The 14,445-nt window shown below is 49.4% G+C and overlaps 1 protein-coding gene across 4 annotated transcripts in view; it reads left to right on the top strand.

The window, feature by feature from the left end:
• The window catches only part of LOC103345010 (transmembrane protein 132B), a 365,066-nt gene that overhangs the window by 335,853 nt on the left and 14,768 nt on the right, over positions 1-14,445 (top strand). For all 4 annotated transcript variants that reach the window (XM_070066054.1, XM_070066052.1, XM_070066053.1 and 1 more), the window contains one exon: positions 12,147-12,352. In XM_070066054.1, coding sequence (XP_069922155.1) covers positions 12,147-12,352 — 206 coding nt within the window. The remainder of the gene's footprint in view (positions 1-12,146; positions 12,353-14,445) is intronic.

Here is a 14,445-nt window from a genome sequence, read left to right as displayed (position 1 = left end):
AAAAAAATCAGGGAATGGCTTTTGAGGAGTGAAGTTTCAGCCAAAGCCCTATACCATTTATGATGCTTTTGGTTCTCCTTCTCCTTCCTCCTCTTCCTCCTTCTCCTTCTCCTTCCTCCTCTTCCTCCTCTTCCTCCTCTTCCTCCTCTTCCTCCTCCTCCTCCTCCTCCCCCTCCTCCCCCTCCTCCCCCTCCTCCCCCTCCTCTCCCCCCTCCTCCTCCCTCTCCTCCTCCTCCTCCTCCTCCTCCTCCTCATAGCATTGATCAAAATGGCAACAACAGACACCCAATAAGAAGTGTCAAAGTTGGGCAGGTCAGGTGGGCTGGTCCGGCAGCTCTTCAAGGTATCAAGGGCCTGGGTTCCTTCTGTGCTTCCAGCATCAGCCGGGGCCTGACCAGATCCCTGGAGCTCGTGGTTTCTGGTGGCAGTTCTGGTTGTCATTTCCCACAGGACAACATCTGGTGTGTGCGGGGCAGGGGTCACCTCCAGTACATCAGGACGAAGTCTCCTGGAGTTGCCAGGTGGCTTCTGACACCTCATTGGCCAGAGCCCATCACGAGCTCCTCCCTAAACCAATCACCAGCTGGGAGAATCACTTCTAATGACTGGGTTGACCAAGCTAGTAGTGGGTTGGAGGGTGGTGGATTTTCTTTTTAGAAAATTAACTTTAAAGAAGCATTCAAGAATGATACATCTTTTGTGAACACTTAGACATAATTATAATACAACTCTTTGAGGATGGAGGTCCTGCATGGGGAGTTAGTGAACAGTACTCCTGTCATTAATTTAATAGTTAACACTCATATATGACATCAGTGAACACCCAAGGCTCTTGACATGAGCTGCCTAGGCTATGGAAGCCTTTTGAGTCCACAGGCTCTGTCAGTATTTAGACAGGGCCATAAGCAAAGTGGAAGTTCTCTCCTCCCTGCAGAGAAAAGTACCTCCTTCTCAGATGACCACTTCTTTCCACTGGGGTCTCAACCACAGAGGTCTTTCATGTAGGGTACCTTTTGCCACAGTGTCTTGGTATTCTTTCCTGAAATTCTCTTATGGGCTCTTCAGCCAGACAAGAATGCCTTCAGGGCTGATTCTGAGGTCACAGTGCCATTTGAGTGAGTGTCGTTCTGTGAGTCTGCTGTGTGGACTGCTTCCCAGGTAGGAGCGTCCCCTCCTTTTAAATCCTGTTATTACTGCCAGACCCTTAATCCTATCCATATGATCACTTTAACACCGAAGATGGTATTTTTACCATCAGCTTAAGGGGGTTTGGGGTCCCATGGCAACTTTTTCACCTGTACTCTTAGAAGTAAGTCTGTAGGAATGTATGCAGAACTACACAGCTTTACAGTTACAAATATCATACACTTCATAATTACAACTTTGGGAACATAATGATTCTTCCCTCTGTGCCCACCCTCTCACCCATGCTCCCAACCCCTCCTCTTCCTCCCCACTCTTATTTTTTACTGAGATCTATTTTCTTTTTTAGAGGGTTTTTATTTAATTAATACAAATTTCATATGTACAGCTTTTAAGAATATAGTGGTTCTTTCCCCCATTCCCGCCTTCCCACCCCCACTCCCATCCCACCTCCTACTCCCTCTCCCATTCCATTCTTCATTAAGATTCATTTTTAATCGACTTTATATACAGAAGACCAACTCTATACTGAGTAAAGATTTCAAAGTTTGCACCCACACAGACAGACAAAATATAAAGTACAGTTTGAAGACAAGTTTTACCATTAATTCTCTTAGTACACTTCATTAAAGACAAGGGTCCAACATGGGGGGAGTGAATGAGATCTATTTTCAATTGACTTTATACACATATGTTTAACTCTGTGTTAAGTAAAGAGTTCAACAAATAGTATATGTGTGTGTGTGTATTGTATATATATATATACACACACACACACACACATATATATATATATATATATAAAGTGTTCCTGAACTGTCAAGACAAAGGATGTTCAAGTCATTGCTTTTCTTTTTTTTTTTTAAGTTTTTTATTTGAAAGTCAGAGTTACACAAAGAGAGAAGGAGAGGGAGAGGGAGAGAGAGAGAGAGGTCTTCTATCTGCTGGTTCACTCCCCAGTTGTTCTATCTACTGGTTCACTCCCCAATTGGCTACAATGGCCAGAGCTGTGCCAATCTGAAGCCAGGAGCCAGGTGCTTCCTCCAGGTCTTCCCACGTGAGTGCAGGGCACCAAGGGCTTGGACCATCTTCTACTGCTTTCCCAGGCCATAGCAGAGAGCTGGATGGGAAGTGGAGCAGCTGAGATTTGAACTGTCGCCCATATGGGATGCTGGCACTGCAGACAGTGGCTTAACAGCCCTGGCCCCGAGTCATTGCTTTTCAAAGTGTCAATTTAACTTCTACAAAGGTTGCATTTTAGGTACAATCTATTAGTTATCACTGGTCTGGGAGAACATATGGTATTTGTATTTTTGGGAATGGCTTTTTTTTTTTTTTTTTTACTAAGTATGATGTTTTCCAGATTCATCCATTTTGTTTTAAATGACTGGATTTCATTTTTTTTTACTTCTGTGTAGTATTCCATAGTGTACATATCCCATAATTTCTTGATCCAGTCTTCAGTTGACGGGCATTTGGGTTGGTTCTATATCTCAGCGATTGTGAATTGAGCTGCAGTAAACAAGGGGGTGCAGAGAGCTCTTTCATATGCTGACCTCATTTCCCTTGGGTAAACTCCCAGAGTGGATGGCTGGGTCATATGGTAGATCTGTATTCAGATTTCTGAGGTATCTACATACTGTCTTCCATAGTGGCTTTACCAGTTTACATTCCCACCAACAGTGATTAGGGTACCTTTTTCCTCACATCCTTGCCAGCACTTGTTGTTTGTTGATTTCTGAATGTGAGCCATTCTAACTGGGGTGAGATGAAACCTCATTGTGGTTTTGATTTGCATTTCCCTGATAGCTAGTGATCTTGAGCATTTTTTCATGTGTCTGTTGGCCATTTGGATTTCCTCTTTTGAAAAATATCTATTTAAGTCTTTTGCCCATTTCTTTCACTGGGTTATTTGTTTTGCTGTTGTTGAGTTTCTTGATCTCTTTATATAGTCTGGTTATAAATGCTTTGTCAGTTGCATAGTTTGCAAATAATTTCTCCCATTCTGTTGGTGGCCTCCTCGCTTTCCTGAGTGTGTGTTTTGCAGTACAGAAGCTGCTCAATCTTATGTAATTCCGTCTGTGAATTCTGGCTTTGACTGCTGTGCCTCTGGGGTCTTTTCCAGGAAGTCGTTGCCTGTGCCAGTGTCTTGCAGAGTTTCCCCAATGTTCTCTAATAGTTTGATGGTATTGGGTCATAGAATTATGTCCTTAATCCATTTTTGAGTGGATTTTTGTGTAAGGTATAAGTCAGGGCTCCTGCTTCATACTTCTGCATGTGGAGATCCAGTTTTCCCAGCACCATTTGTTGAAGAGACTGTCCTTGCTCCAGGAATTGGTTTTAGCTCCTTGGTTGTAGATGTTGGTTGTAGATGCTTGGACTGATTTCTGGCATTTCTGTTCTGTTCCATTGTTCTGTCCATCTGTTGCTGTACCAATACCAGGCTGTTTTGATTATAACTGCTCTGCAGTATGTCTTGAAATCTGGTATTGTGATGCTTCCAGTTTTATTTTTGTTGTATAAGATTACTTTAGCTATTTGAGGTCTCATATGCCTCCATATGAATTTCAGCATTTTTTTCCAGATCCGAGAAGAATGTCTTTGTTTTTTGATTGGTATCACATTGAATCTATAAATTGCTTTTGGAAGAATGGACATTTTGATGATATTGATTCATCCAATCCATGAACATTGAAGATTTTTCCATTTTTTTGTATCTTATTCTGTTTGTTTCTTTAATGTTTTGTAATTCTCATTGTAGAGATATTTGACATCCTTGGTTAAATTTATTCCAAGGCATTTGATTTTTTTGATAGCTATTGTGAATATATATATATATATATATATATATATATATATATATAGAGAGAGAGAGAGAGAGAGAGAGAGAACTATATTGAATAGCAGTGACCTTGGGCATCCTTGTCTGGTACCAGATCTCAGTGAGAATGCTTCCAACTTTTCCCCATTCAATATGTTGTTGGCTGTGGGTGTGTCATAAATTGCCTTGATTGCGCTGAGGAATACTGAAGCTGTTTAGAGTTTTTGTCATAAAAGTGTGTTGTATTTTATCAAATGCTTTCTCTGCGTCTATTGAGATAATCATATGGTTTTTGTTCTTCAGTCTGTTAATGTGATGTATCTCATTGATTTGTGAATCTTGAACCATCCCTGCATACCAGGGATAAATCCCACTTGGTCTGGGTGGATGATCTTTCTGATGTGTTGTTGGATTCAATTGGCTAGAATTTTATTGAGGATTTTTGCATCTATGTTCATCAGGGAAATTGGTCTGTAGTTCTTTTTCTCTGTTGCATCCTTTTCAGGTTTAGGAATTAAGGTGATGCTGGCTTCATAGAAAGAATTTGGGAGAATTTCCTTCTTTCAATTGTTTTGAAAGCTTGAGAAGAATTGGAATTAATTCTTCTTTAAATGTTTGGTAGAATTCAGTAGTGAAACCATCCCGTCCTGGGATTTTCTTTGTTGGGAGGGTCTTTATTACTGATTCAATTTCCAAATTGGTTATGGGTCTGTTTAGGTTTCCTGTGTCTTCATGGCTCAATTTAGGTAGGTTGTATGTGTCCAGGAATCTATCCATTTCTTCTAGGTTTCCTGATTTGTTGGCATACAGCTCTTTGTAGTAATTTCTGATGATTCTTTTTTATTTCTGTGGTGTATGTTGTTACATTTCCTTTTTCATCTCTAATTTTATTGATTTTAGTCTTCTCTCTCCTTTTTTTGGTTAGTTGTGCCAATGGTATATAAATTTTGTTTATTTTTTTTTTTTAAAACCAGCTCTTTGTTTTGCTGATCTTTTGTATTTTTTGTTTCAATTTTGTTTATTTTTTCTCTAATTTTAATTATTTCCTTTCTCCTACTAGTTTTGGCTTTGGTTTACTGTTGTTTTCTAGATCCTTGAGATGTACTGACGGCTCATTTATTTGGTACCTTTCTAATTTCTTGGTGTAGGCACCACTCGCTATAAACTTTCCTCTCAACCCTGCTTTTGCTGTATCTCATACGTTTTGATATGTTGTGTTGTCATCTTCATTTGTTTCCAGAAAGTTTTTGATTTCCCTGTAATCTGCTGTTCATTCAGGAGCCTGTAGTTCAGTCTCCATGTGTTTGTGCATGTTCTAGAGATTCCAGATTTGCTGATTTCCAGCTTCATTGCATTGTGGTCTGAGAAGATGCATGATATGACTTCCATTTTGTTGAATTTGCTGAGATGTGTTTTATGGCCTTGCATGTGGTCAGTCCTAGAGAAAGTTCCATGCACTGGTGGGAAGAATGTGTATTCTGCATCTGTAGGATAGAAAGTTCTGTAGCTATGTTAGGTCCATTTGGTCTATGGTGTCGATTAACTGCTGTTTCCTTGCTGATTTTCTGTCTGGTTGATCTGTCCATTGCTGAAAGTGGGGCATTGAAGTCCCCCGTTATTGTATTGGAGTCTAAATCTCTCTTTAAATCCCTTAATTTATTTTAAATAGTCAGGTGCCCTGTAATTAGGTGCATACACATTTATAATAGTTACATCTTCCTGTTGAATTGATCTCTTAATCATTACATGGTGTCCTTCTTTGTCTCTTTTAACCATTTTTGTGTTAAAATCTATTTTGTCTGATAACAGATGGCTACACCAGCTCTTTTTTGGTTTCTGTTAACATGATACATCTTTTTCCATCCTTTCACTTTCAGTCTGTGTGCATCTTTGTTGGTGAAGTGTGCTTCTTGTAGGCAGCAATTAGATGGGTTTTGTTTTCTAATTAATTCAGCCAGTCTGTGTCTTTTAACTGGAGAGTTGAGGCCATTTGCATTCAAGGTGATTATTGATAAGTAACGACTTTGCCCTGCCATTTTTCCGTAAATATTCTCATGTTTTACTTTGGATTTCCTTTGCACTTTTCCTGGGAGAGTTCCTTCCTTTACCTTCTTTCACAGTGGTAACCATGTTTCTGTATTTCTGTGTGCAGTGCATCCTCAAGCATCTTTTCTAAGGCTGCATATGTGGTGACAAATTCTTTCAGTTTCTGTCTGTGGTGGAAGGTCTTTTTTTCACCTTCACTCATAAATGATAGCTTTGAAGGGTACGGTCTTCTGGGTTGACAGTTTTTTTTCTCTTAAGACTTGGACTGCATCTTGCCTTTCTCTTCTAGTCTGTAGGGTTTCTGATGAGAAGTCAGCTGTGAGTCTAATTGGAGCTCCTCTGAGAGTAATCTGGAGTTTCTCTCCTGCACATTTTAGAATCTTTTCTTTATATTTTACTGTGGAGAGTTTGATTGCAATGCATCACGGTGAAGATCTTTTCTGGTCATGTCTGTTAGGAATTCTGTGTGCTTCCTGTACTTGGATGTCTTTCTTTCTCCAAATTGGGGAAATTTTCTGTTACTATTTCACTAAAAAAGCCTTCTAATCCTTTTTCTCTTTCCATGCCTTCAGGAACTCCTAGAACTTGTATGTTGGGTCGTTTGATAGTATCCTGTAGATTCCCAACAATGTTTCCTAGTTTTCTTTTTTCATTTTCTTATTTTTTGTCTATATAATTTCCTGTCATTTGTCTTCTAAATTTAACATTCTTTTTTCAGCTTCATTGATTCTGTTGTTAAGGCTTTCCACTGCATTTTTTATTTGTTCTATTGAATTCTTCATTTCCAAGATTTCATTTTGCTTTCTCTTTAAGATCTCAATTTCGGGGGAGAAATTTTCTTTCATGTCGTGTATGGATTTCTTTAGTTCATGCATTTGCTTCTGATTACTTCTAAGTAATATTATGATCAATTTTTTGATTTCCTTTTCTTCATAATCTAGTATTGAAGTGTTGTGTTCTGGGGGCTTCATGTTGTGTAATTCATTCTTGTTTCTTGAATTGGTGCGTTTGTCATTCGGCATTTGTGGATATACTCGTTGGGTCTTTTTTGTTTGTCTTGCTGTGGCATCTTTTGTCTTTGGACCAAGTCTGTGTGGATTACCGGAGTGTCTGCTTTTAGGGAATACCTAGAGGCGTGTGGTGGCTGTGGCCGAGCGCTCTGTTCCGTGCTCCAAGGTGAAGGTGGTGTTAAGGTTAAACCCAGGTTAGGCATGGTAAATCTCCTCTTTTTTTATATTAAATCAGAGGGGTAGTTTTCTGTTCTGTTGGAGTAGACTTAGCTCATTTCCTCTCTTCTAAGGAGACCAGTGCCTGGGCGCTAGCCCCAGTGGGCATAATATTCGTCTGCACTTCTACAGGGAGCGCACAAGGATCTGTGCAGTGCTCAGGGTAAGCAGAGTCCCCAGCAGTGTCCCTCTCCAGGGAACCACGGAGCCCTGAGCGTGTGGAGCCTCCCGAGACTGCCCACAGTCCCAGCCACACCCCGAGCCTTCCCACGCAGCCTCAGTGTTTTCACAGTCCTGGCACACAAGCCTCCCACAGTCAGGAGCACCCAGCCCCTGTCCGTGCTCCCCGCCAGACTCAGGAGTCTACGCGCTGCTGGTTGCTGAGCAAGGACACGAGCTGGTGCAGCTGTTATGTGTGTCCAAAATGGCGCCTGCTCTCTCTTGGCTTGTTCCAGGACGCTGTTGCAGGGTGCTTGGAGAGAGAAGCGTGCCCCCCCCCCCCTTTTCCTCTGGCTTGGCAGGTCCACTGTCCTCCATGGGGCTCCAAGCCAGATTCTCACCAGGCTTTTCCTGCAGCTTTATCGGCAGTGGCTTAGGCTGCTGCAGTCTGGTCTCACCTCTCTCTGGAGCTGGTGCAGAGCTGGCCGCTGGGGTCCTGAGTTGTGCGCATCCACACCCTCCTCGTAGGTCTGCTGTGGCCCTCTAATTCGTGAGGGGTTGCCTCTGCCCTCTTCTCTCTAACTCTTCCCTGAGACTGCACTCTCTTCACTTTTCCTAACTGTCTCCCAGACTAGAGCGGTCAGCTCCCTCCCTACTCCGCCATCCGTGGGTTTTCTAAAGAAGACGCTGTTAGCACTAGGAGAGGAGCAGGTGCAGGTATGCATTGGGCAGAGGGGCTGGCCTGTCGTTGGAGGACTAGCAGGAAGGCACGTCGTTAGATGACTAGTAGGATGACCAGTTACGAATGCCTCAGACCCGCGGGACACAAGAGCATGGTCCTGGAAGGATGGGGGAAGGTCCTGGGAGGGGTTGAACTCAGGGAGCACAGGGAGGAGGCGAGGTTTGCAGGTGAGGCCAGAGAGGGAGGCTGGCACAGTCTCAGGGCCCGGTCAGGCTCTTCAGTGGCTGGGATGGTGACAGGTGTGGTATGGCACCACCTGGGGAGCATTGAGAGCTGCACACAGCCCTGGCCGGCAGTCTGCGGTCACTGCTGACCCCGCTTGTCACACGCATGGGGTCCTTTCCTCTGGGCTGCATCTAGTGTGGACAGAGGAGGGTCCGGTCCCCAGCTCAGGGTTCCTGCGGGGCTCAGCGGGTGCAGAGGTGGGAGACGGCTGCAGCCACGAGGGGCGAATGACGTCTACCCTGGCCAGTTCCCACTGCGTGCAGTAGCTACAGTGTCACTGTGATACAGAATCCTCGTGCCCAGACCCATTGCTTCTAGAATATATGATAGGCTTCAAAATGTTCACAGAAAATGTAATTAGAAGGTAATGCAACAAATTTTAAGTACTTATGCAGTATTTTCATAATATGCCCTTTCACAAGGGTTTCTGGAAACCCTTCATAAACACACACACTCTCCTGCAGACTGTATAATCCTAAATGCCCAAGCAACTCATCCTGTGAGAATCTCTTCATTTTACAAAGGAGAAGCCAAAGTGCAGACGTGTCACGTGGCTTGTCTGAGCGTCCCCACTCCACTCCCAGGCACCAGAGGAGGGACGCAAACTCCCGGGCCCCGGAGCCTCGCCCACAGCACCCCTGCCCCTGCTCCTCGCCAGGCTGCCCCGGGGCCTCACCTGCAGCACCCCACAGCACCCACTGCCCCTGCTCCTCGCCAGGCTGCCCGGCTCTCTCGCCCGCAGCACCCCTGCCCCTGCTCCTCGCAGGCTGCCCGGCTCTCTCGCCTGCAGCACCCCTGCCCCTGGTCCTCGCCAGGCTGCCCCGGCTCTCTCGCCTGCAGCACCCCTGCCCCTGGTCCTCGCTAGGCTGCCCCGGCTCTCTCGCCTGCAGCACCCCCGCCCCTGGTCCTCGCCAGGCTGCCCCGGGGCCTTGCCTGCAGCACCCCTGCCCCTGGTCCTCGCCAGGCTGCCCCGGGGCCTCGCCTGCAGCACCCCTGCCCCTGGTCCTCGCCAGGCTGCCCCGGCTCTCTCGCCTGCAGCACCCCCGCCCCTGCTCCTCGCCAGGCTGTGGTCCTCTCTGAGAGCCGACACGAAGGCAGAGTTGCCTGGGTGACCTCAGCTGGGCCCTGGGCCTGGGCAGCTGAGTCAGGGTTCTCACAGATCTGCATTCCTACCAATGCCCGCCCGAGCACCTGGAGTATCGATTTTGGGATTACAAACAGTGTTTGGCAAATAGGTGAATTCACAAGTATGGAGTTGACAGGTACCGAGGGTGGACTGCAACGGGGGTCCCTGGGGTGAGGAACTGGTTTCTGTGTACCTGTCACTCATATCCCCTGTACATTGCCATGCACTTCAGGCACAGGCACGCAATGCGCTTAGCCGTATTGAGCTGTTTTAATTGAATTCCTTAAGGATGAGGGCCACGCCCCCCTTTTTTAAAGGGTATGATTATCCCATAAGAAAAATCTCAAACGCTATTCAGCACACAGAATGGCTAAGGCCCCTCACTTGGTTGCATTTTTAATTAGCTGCTTTTTCTGCGGGGCTGCCCCCTCAAGGCCTGAGGGGTGGGCAGGTCGGGTCTCTGCCTGTCCTCTCAAGGGGGCGGAGACAATGACTGTGATTTCCTTCTTTATGTTTCGAAAAGGTCGCTGGTCTCCCAAACTGATGTGCTCCTCAGAGGGCTGCGATCCAGGGATTGAAGTGGGCCTGCGGCTGGGAGTGGCAGTAGCAGTCCAAAAGGAGGAAGAGACTTTTCCACAGATGGAGGAGAGTTGAGAGGGAGGAGGACTGGAAACGTCTTAGCAGTATGAGAGCCACCTGAGCCGGGAGAAGGCGAGGGCACAGCCCCCCAAAGCATCCATGGCAGCCTTCCTCCTTGAGGGAGCCACCTCCTCAGGAAGCAGGCGTGCGTGTCAGACCTAGCAGCATGGAGCCTGGAGGCCCGGGGGAGGGGCTCTCTGAGTCTTAAGCCTTAAAGGACTCCCAGCCCCCTCTCCCGGGGCAGTGCCCCCGTGGGAAGGCAGGGGCTCCCAGCCCCCTCTCCTGGGGCAGTGCCCCCGTGGGAAGGCAGGGCTCCCAGCCCCCTCTCCCGGGGCAGGGCCCCCGTGGGAAGGCAGGGGCTCCCAGCCCCCTTCTAAGTACCTGGATGGATGGCAGTCAGGCCGTCACTGTGTCAGCGTCCTGGGACTTAGAATGAGAACATGAGCAGCCGCTCCATTTTCTGCTCTCAATGGAAATCTTGTCAGATTGTTCTTTTTACCATCCTGGGCACAGTCATGCAGACTGAAGTCCCCCGATCATTCCTTGAAAGATAGCTGATTTGCTTGGGTCATCGTTTTTCTTCTCTGTCTTTTAAAAGCTAACCAAAGAGAGGCATAGGGAGAGTGGATTCTTTGTGCTAAAATTGCAGAGGTTAAAGAAATACTGTTTTCCACCCCCAAGGAATGCAGGGGATGAGACACGCTGCCCGCTCAGCACCATCGGGGGGCAGATTTGCTGCTCAGTGAGGGGAGGCTGGAGGGGCGGGACTGGGGCCTTGGTGTCACACAGGAACAGAAAGGCCTGGAAGTTGGCCTAGCCAGCCTCATGGGTGCTCCCAGCAACCCTGTTCCTGCTTTGTGGGCTGGGTCACCGAATCAGAGCCACTGTGGTTTCCAGTTAGTGGCTTAGGTCAGTTCAGCATCTCCGAACGTGTTGTTGGTACGGGGAAGTGGGCGTGACCATGTGTGTCTCCGTGACTGGGGATGCAGTGAGCTTCAAGTGTCCCCTTGGTTATTTCCCCTTGGTCTTTGATGCCATGGTGTGGTGAACCGCTGAGTCGCCAACAGGGCTGGGTAGCGGGAAGCTGGTCTCTTCCTTTTGAGTGGATGGAGACATCCGTGTCAGTGCCATCTGCGGGGCTGGGGTGTGGGCTTATTTCTTTGAGTTTGGAGTGGGCCTCTGGGCTTTGGTGTCTTCCTCTGTGAACTGAGATCTGTGACTCTGCGGCAGATGGAGGGCATGTTTGCTGTCTTAGGCTGCTAACGTGGTCTTTGCTCCCTCCTTCCCTTCCCCCCAAGACACACAGTGCATTTTCCTGGTGGTTCAGGAGAGAAAGCAACATTGTGTTGCCTGTCTGCAAGATGTGCAGTGAAATGGGGGCTCCCACCCTCCAGTCCCCGACCTGCTGGCGCATGCTGACGGGGTACCCCACGTGCCGCGTCACGAGACTCTCAGAATGCTGCCTCCTCAGCCACACTCTGCAGAAGTCTAGTTCAATGGGGGAAACCCAATTACTGGATGTCTGCAGTGTGTCACGAGTGTTTTAATCGAGTGCGGAGCTCTCTTGATTTTTTCAGAAAATCTTTATGGCTTGAATAAAGTAGCTTTTTAGTAACATAAAAACCTTTTATGCACCTTTTGTGCAAGAATGAAATAAGATGCACCTGGGGGTTGATTAGTGGTGTTTGTTACATAAAAAAGGAAAGATAAAGAAAACACACGCACACGCGCGCACACACACACACACACACACACACGGCAGCGGTTATGTGACTTCATTAAAGTATGCTTATGGTTTTACTTGTCAGTATTTCGTGGTACAAAACGGTTTTCCTGGAATCTGCCTATCGGGTCGGGTCACTGACCAGGCCTACAAGTTACCTTCTGTGCAGCCACGTCCCGCGTGCCTTGGTGCTCACGGAGTCAGGGCTGCTGCTGGCCCTGGGCGTCTCCCCGCTGTCGGTTTCGGCCCGTGCTCTTCCTGCTGCTGCATCTCGGGCTTCTGCCTCTTCTTCCAAGGTTTCCGACAACTGTGATTCCATTTTCGTGAACGGGAAGGAGATGAAGAGCAAAGTGGACACCATAGTGAACTTCACCCACCAGCACTTCACCTCCCAGCTGGAGGTCACCGTCTGGGCGCCCCGGCTGCCCCTGCAGATCGAAATCTCGGACACGGAGCTGAGCCAGATCAAGGGCTGGAGGATCCCGGTGGCCCCTAACAGAAGGTGAGGAATGGGGGGGGCAGGTCGGGGCTGGAGGATCCCGCTGGCCCCTAACAGAAGGTGAGGAACGGGGGGGCCCAGGTCGGGGCTGGAGGATCCCATTGGCCCCTAACAGAAGGTGAGGAACAGGGTGGGCAGGTCGGGGCTGGAGGATCCTGGTGACCCCTAACAGAAGGTGAGGAATGTGGGGGGCAGGTCGGGGCTGGAGGATCCCGGTGGCCCCTAACAGAAGGTGAGGAACGGGGAGGGGCAGGTCGGGGCTGGAGGATTCCGCTGGCCCCTAACAAAGGTGAGGAACTGGGGCAACGGGGGGTGGGGGGCCCAGGTCGGGGCTGGAGGATCCCGCTGGCCCCTAACAGAAGGTGAGGATTGGGGGGCCCAGGTCGGGGCTGGAGGATCCCGCTGGCCCCTAACAGAAGGTGAGGATTGGGGGGCCCAGGTCGGGGCTGGAGGATCCCGCTGGCCCCTAACAGAAGGTGAGGAATGGGGGGTCAGGTCGGGGCTGGAGGATCCCGCTGGCCCCTAACAGAAGGTGAGGATTGGGGGGGCGGGGGCAGGTCAGGGCTGGAGGATCCCGCTGGCCCCTAACAAAGGTGAGGACTGGGGGGCAGGTCTCTGAGGGGGTGAGCTGACTGTCAGGGAAGCGACCCCACTGCGGGTGACTGGTCGGGGCTCGGGCCTCACCCGGCTCTGACTCGGCTGGCTGCCCTGGACCTGAGGAGGCTGCCGTGGAGAAACAGCAGCCACGCTAGCAGGAGGGCTGACCCCTCTGGAGTGGCCGCCAGGACTCAGGGGGCGATGCGCCAGGGGAGAGGCACTTAGCAGGAGACGCGCCTGCAGGATGTGGGCACTTTCCGTTCCTCGTTTCCCTGCTGTGAGATCCCTGTGCCCCTCCCAGTTTCCCTGCTTGTCAGTGTCAGCGTTGTCCCTGGGGCACAGTGCAGTGGTTCACTGTGGGTTCAGAAGCTGGGTTCAGGGGCTTACGTTTGACCCCGGTTCTCCCACGTGGAGTGGTGGGAACCTTGCACAAGTGGCGTGAGTCCTCTGTTCCTGTCTCTTCCCCTGCAAGTGTTACCGAGAGGCTGTCCCCAGAGTTCAGTCAAATGAGTTGAAAGATGACCAGAGATGACCCATGTCCTGCTTGGGCAAGCGCTGACCTGGTAGTGCTGTCAAGAAACCACAGATGGTGATACCATCGCAATCAAGCGACCTGAGGTGGGCTCCCGGCTCGGGTGGACCCCGGGGAGCAGGTCCCCTCCAGCCGTCAGCGTCTGGGGACGCAGCGCTCCGAGGCTGAGAGCAGCTTGGCTGTGTGGTGCTGGCGTACAAGCCGGCGCAGTTGGTGCCAAGGAGCACGGTGGTGTCTCAGAGCTGAATCAGGGAGTGGGCCCTCAGACCTGCAGCCACAGGACCCGAGCAGCCTGCCCAGCCCCGGCTGGTGGTGAGAAGTGGTGGCTCCAGCCACGAGCCCGGCCTTGCCACCGCTGTCGTCAGAGTTCCTCTGCGGAGCACTCCGTGAGCAGCCGTGGGCCCCTCGCAACCAAGAGCCGACAGGAGGCTGCTGTGGACTCTGACGCTGTTGTGCACTGTTGGAGAAGGGACAGAGACGCTTCACTCAGTGGAGGGCGGGCGGTGTGTGTGTGTGCTCTGAGACGCTTGCCCTCAGCTGATTCCATCACTGCACAAACCCCAAAGTCTCCTTACACAAACCGAGGCATCGCCGCCATCGCCAGGCAGTGCGCGCGCCCTGGGACACCGCGGGGGTGCCGCTGGCGGGGTGCAGCCGTTTCGCCTACCTTACTGTGAGCCTGCGGGGGATGGGCAGTGGGCGGCAGCGGCAGGTGTTTCCAGGAGCAACATGGAGAGGGCCCAGGTTGCCTGAGCCGACTGTGGGGAGAAGCGTGGATCCTGGAGATGCCACGCCACACAGGGATCCTGTGGCACCCCCGGAAGCCGGCCATTGTGAATGTTTATCCGACAGGGATTCTGAGGCCAGCACCCCTGAATTGCTTACATGATATTTGGAGATTGAGCAGAGATTACATCATCATCTGATGCGACACCTGAAGTATCCTAAGGAGATAACTGAAAGGACT

This window comes from Oryctolagus cuniculus, chromosome 21, assembly GCF_964237555.1.
Source record: "Oryctolagus cuniculus chromosome 21, mOryCun1.1, whole genome shotgun sequence".
Lineage (NCBI taxonomy): Eukaryota > Metazoa > Chordata > Mammalia > Lagomorpha > Leporidae > Oryctolagus > Oryctolagus cuniculus.
This window is presented reverse-complemented; position numbering and strand designations above follow the sequence as displayed.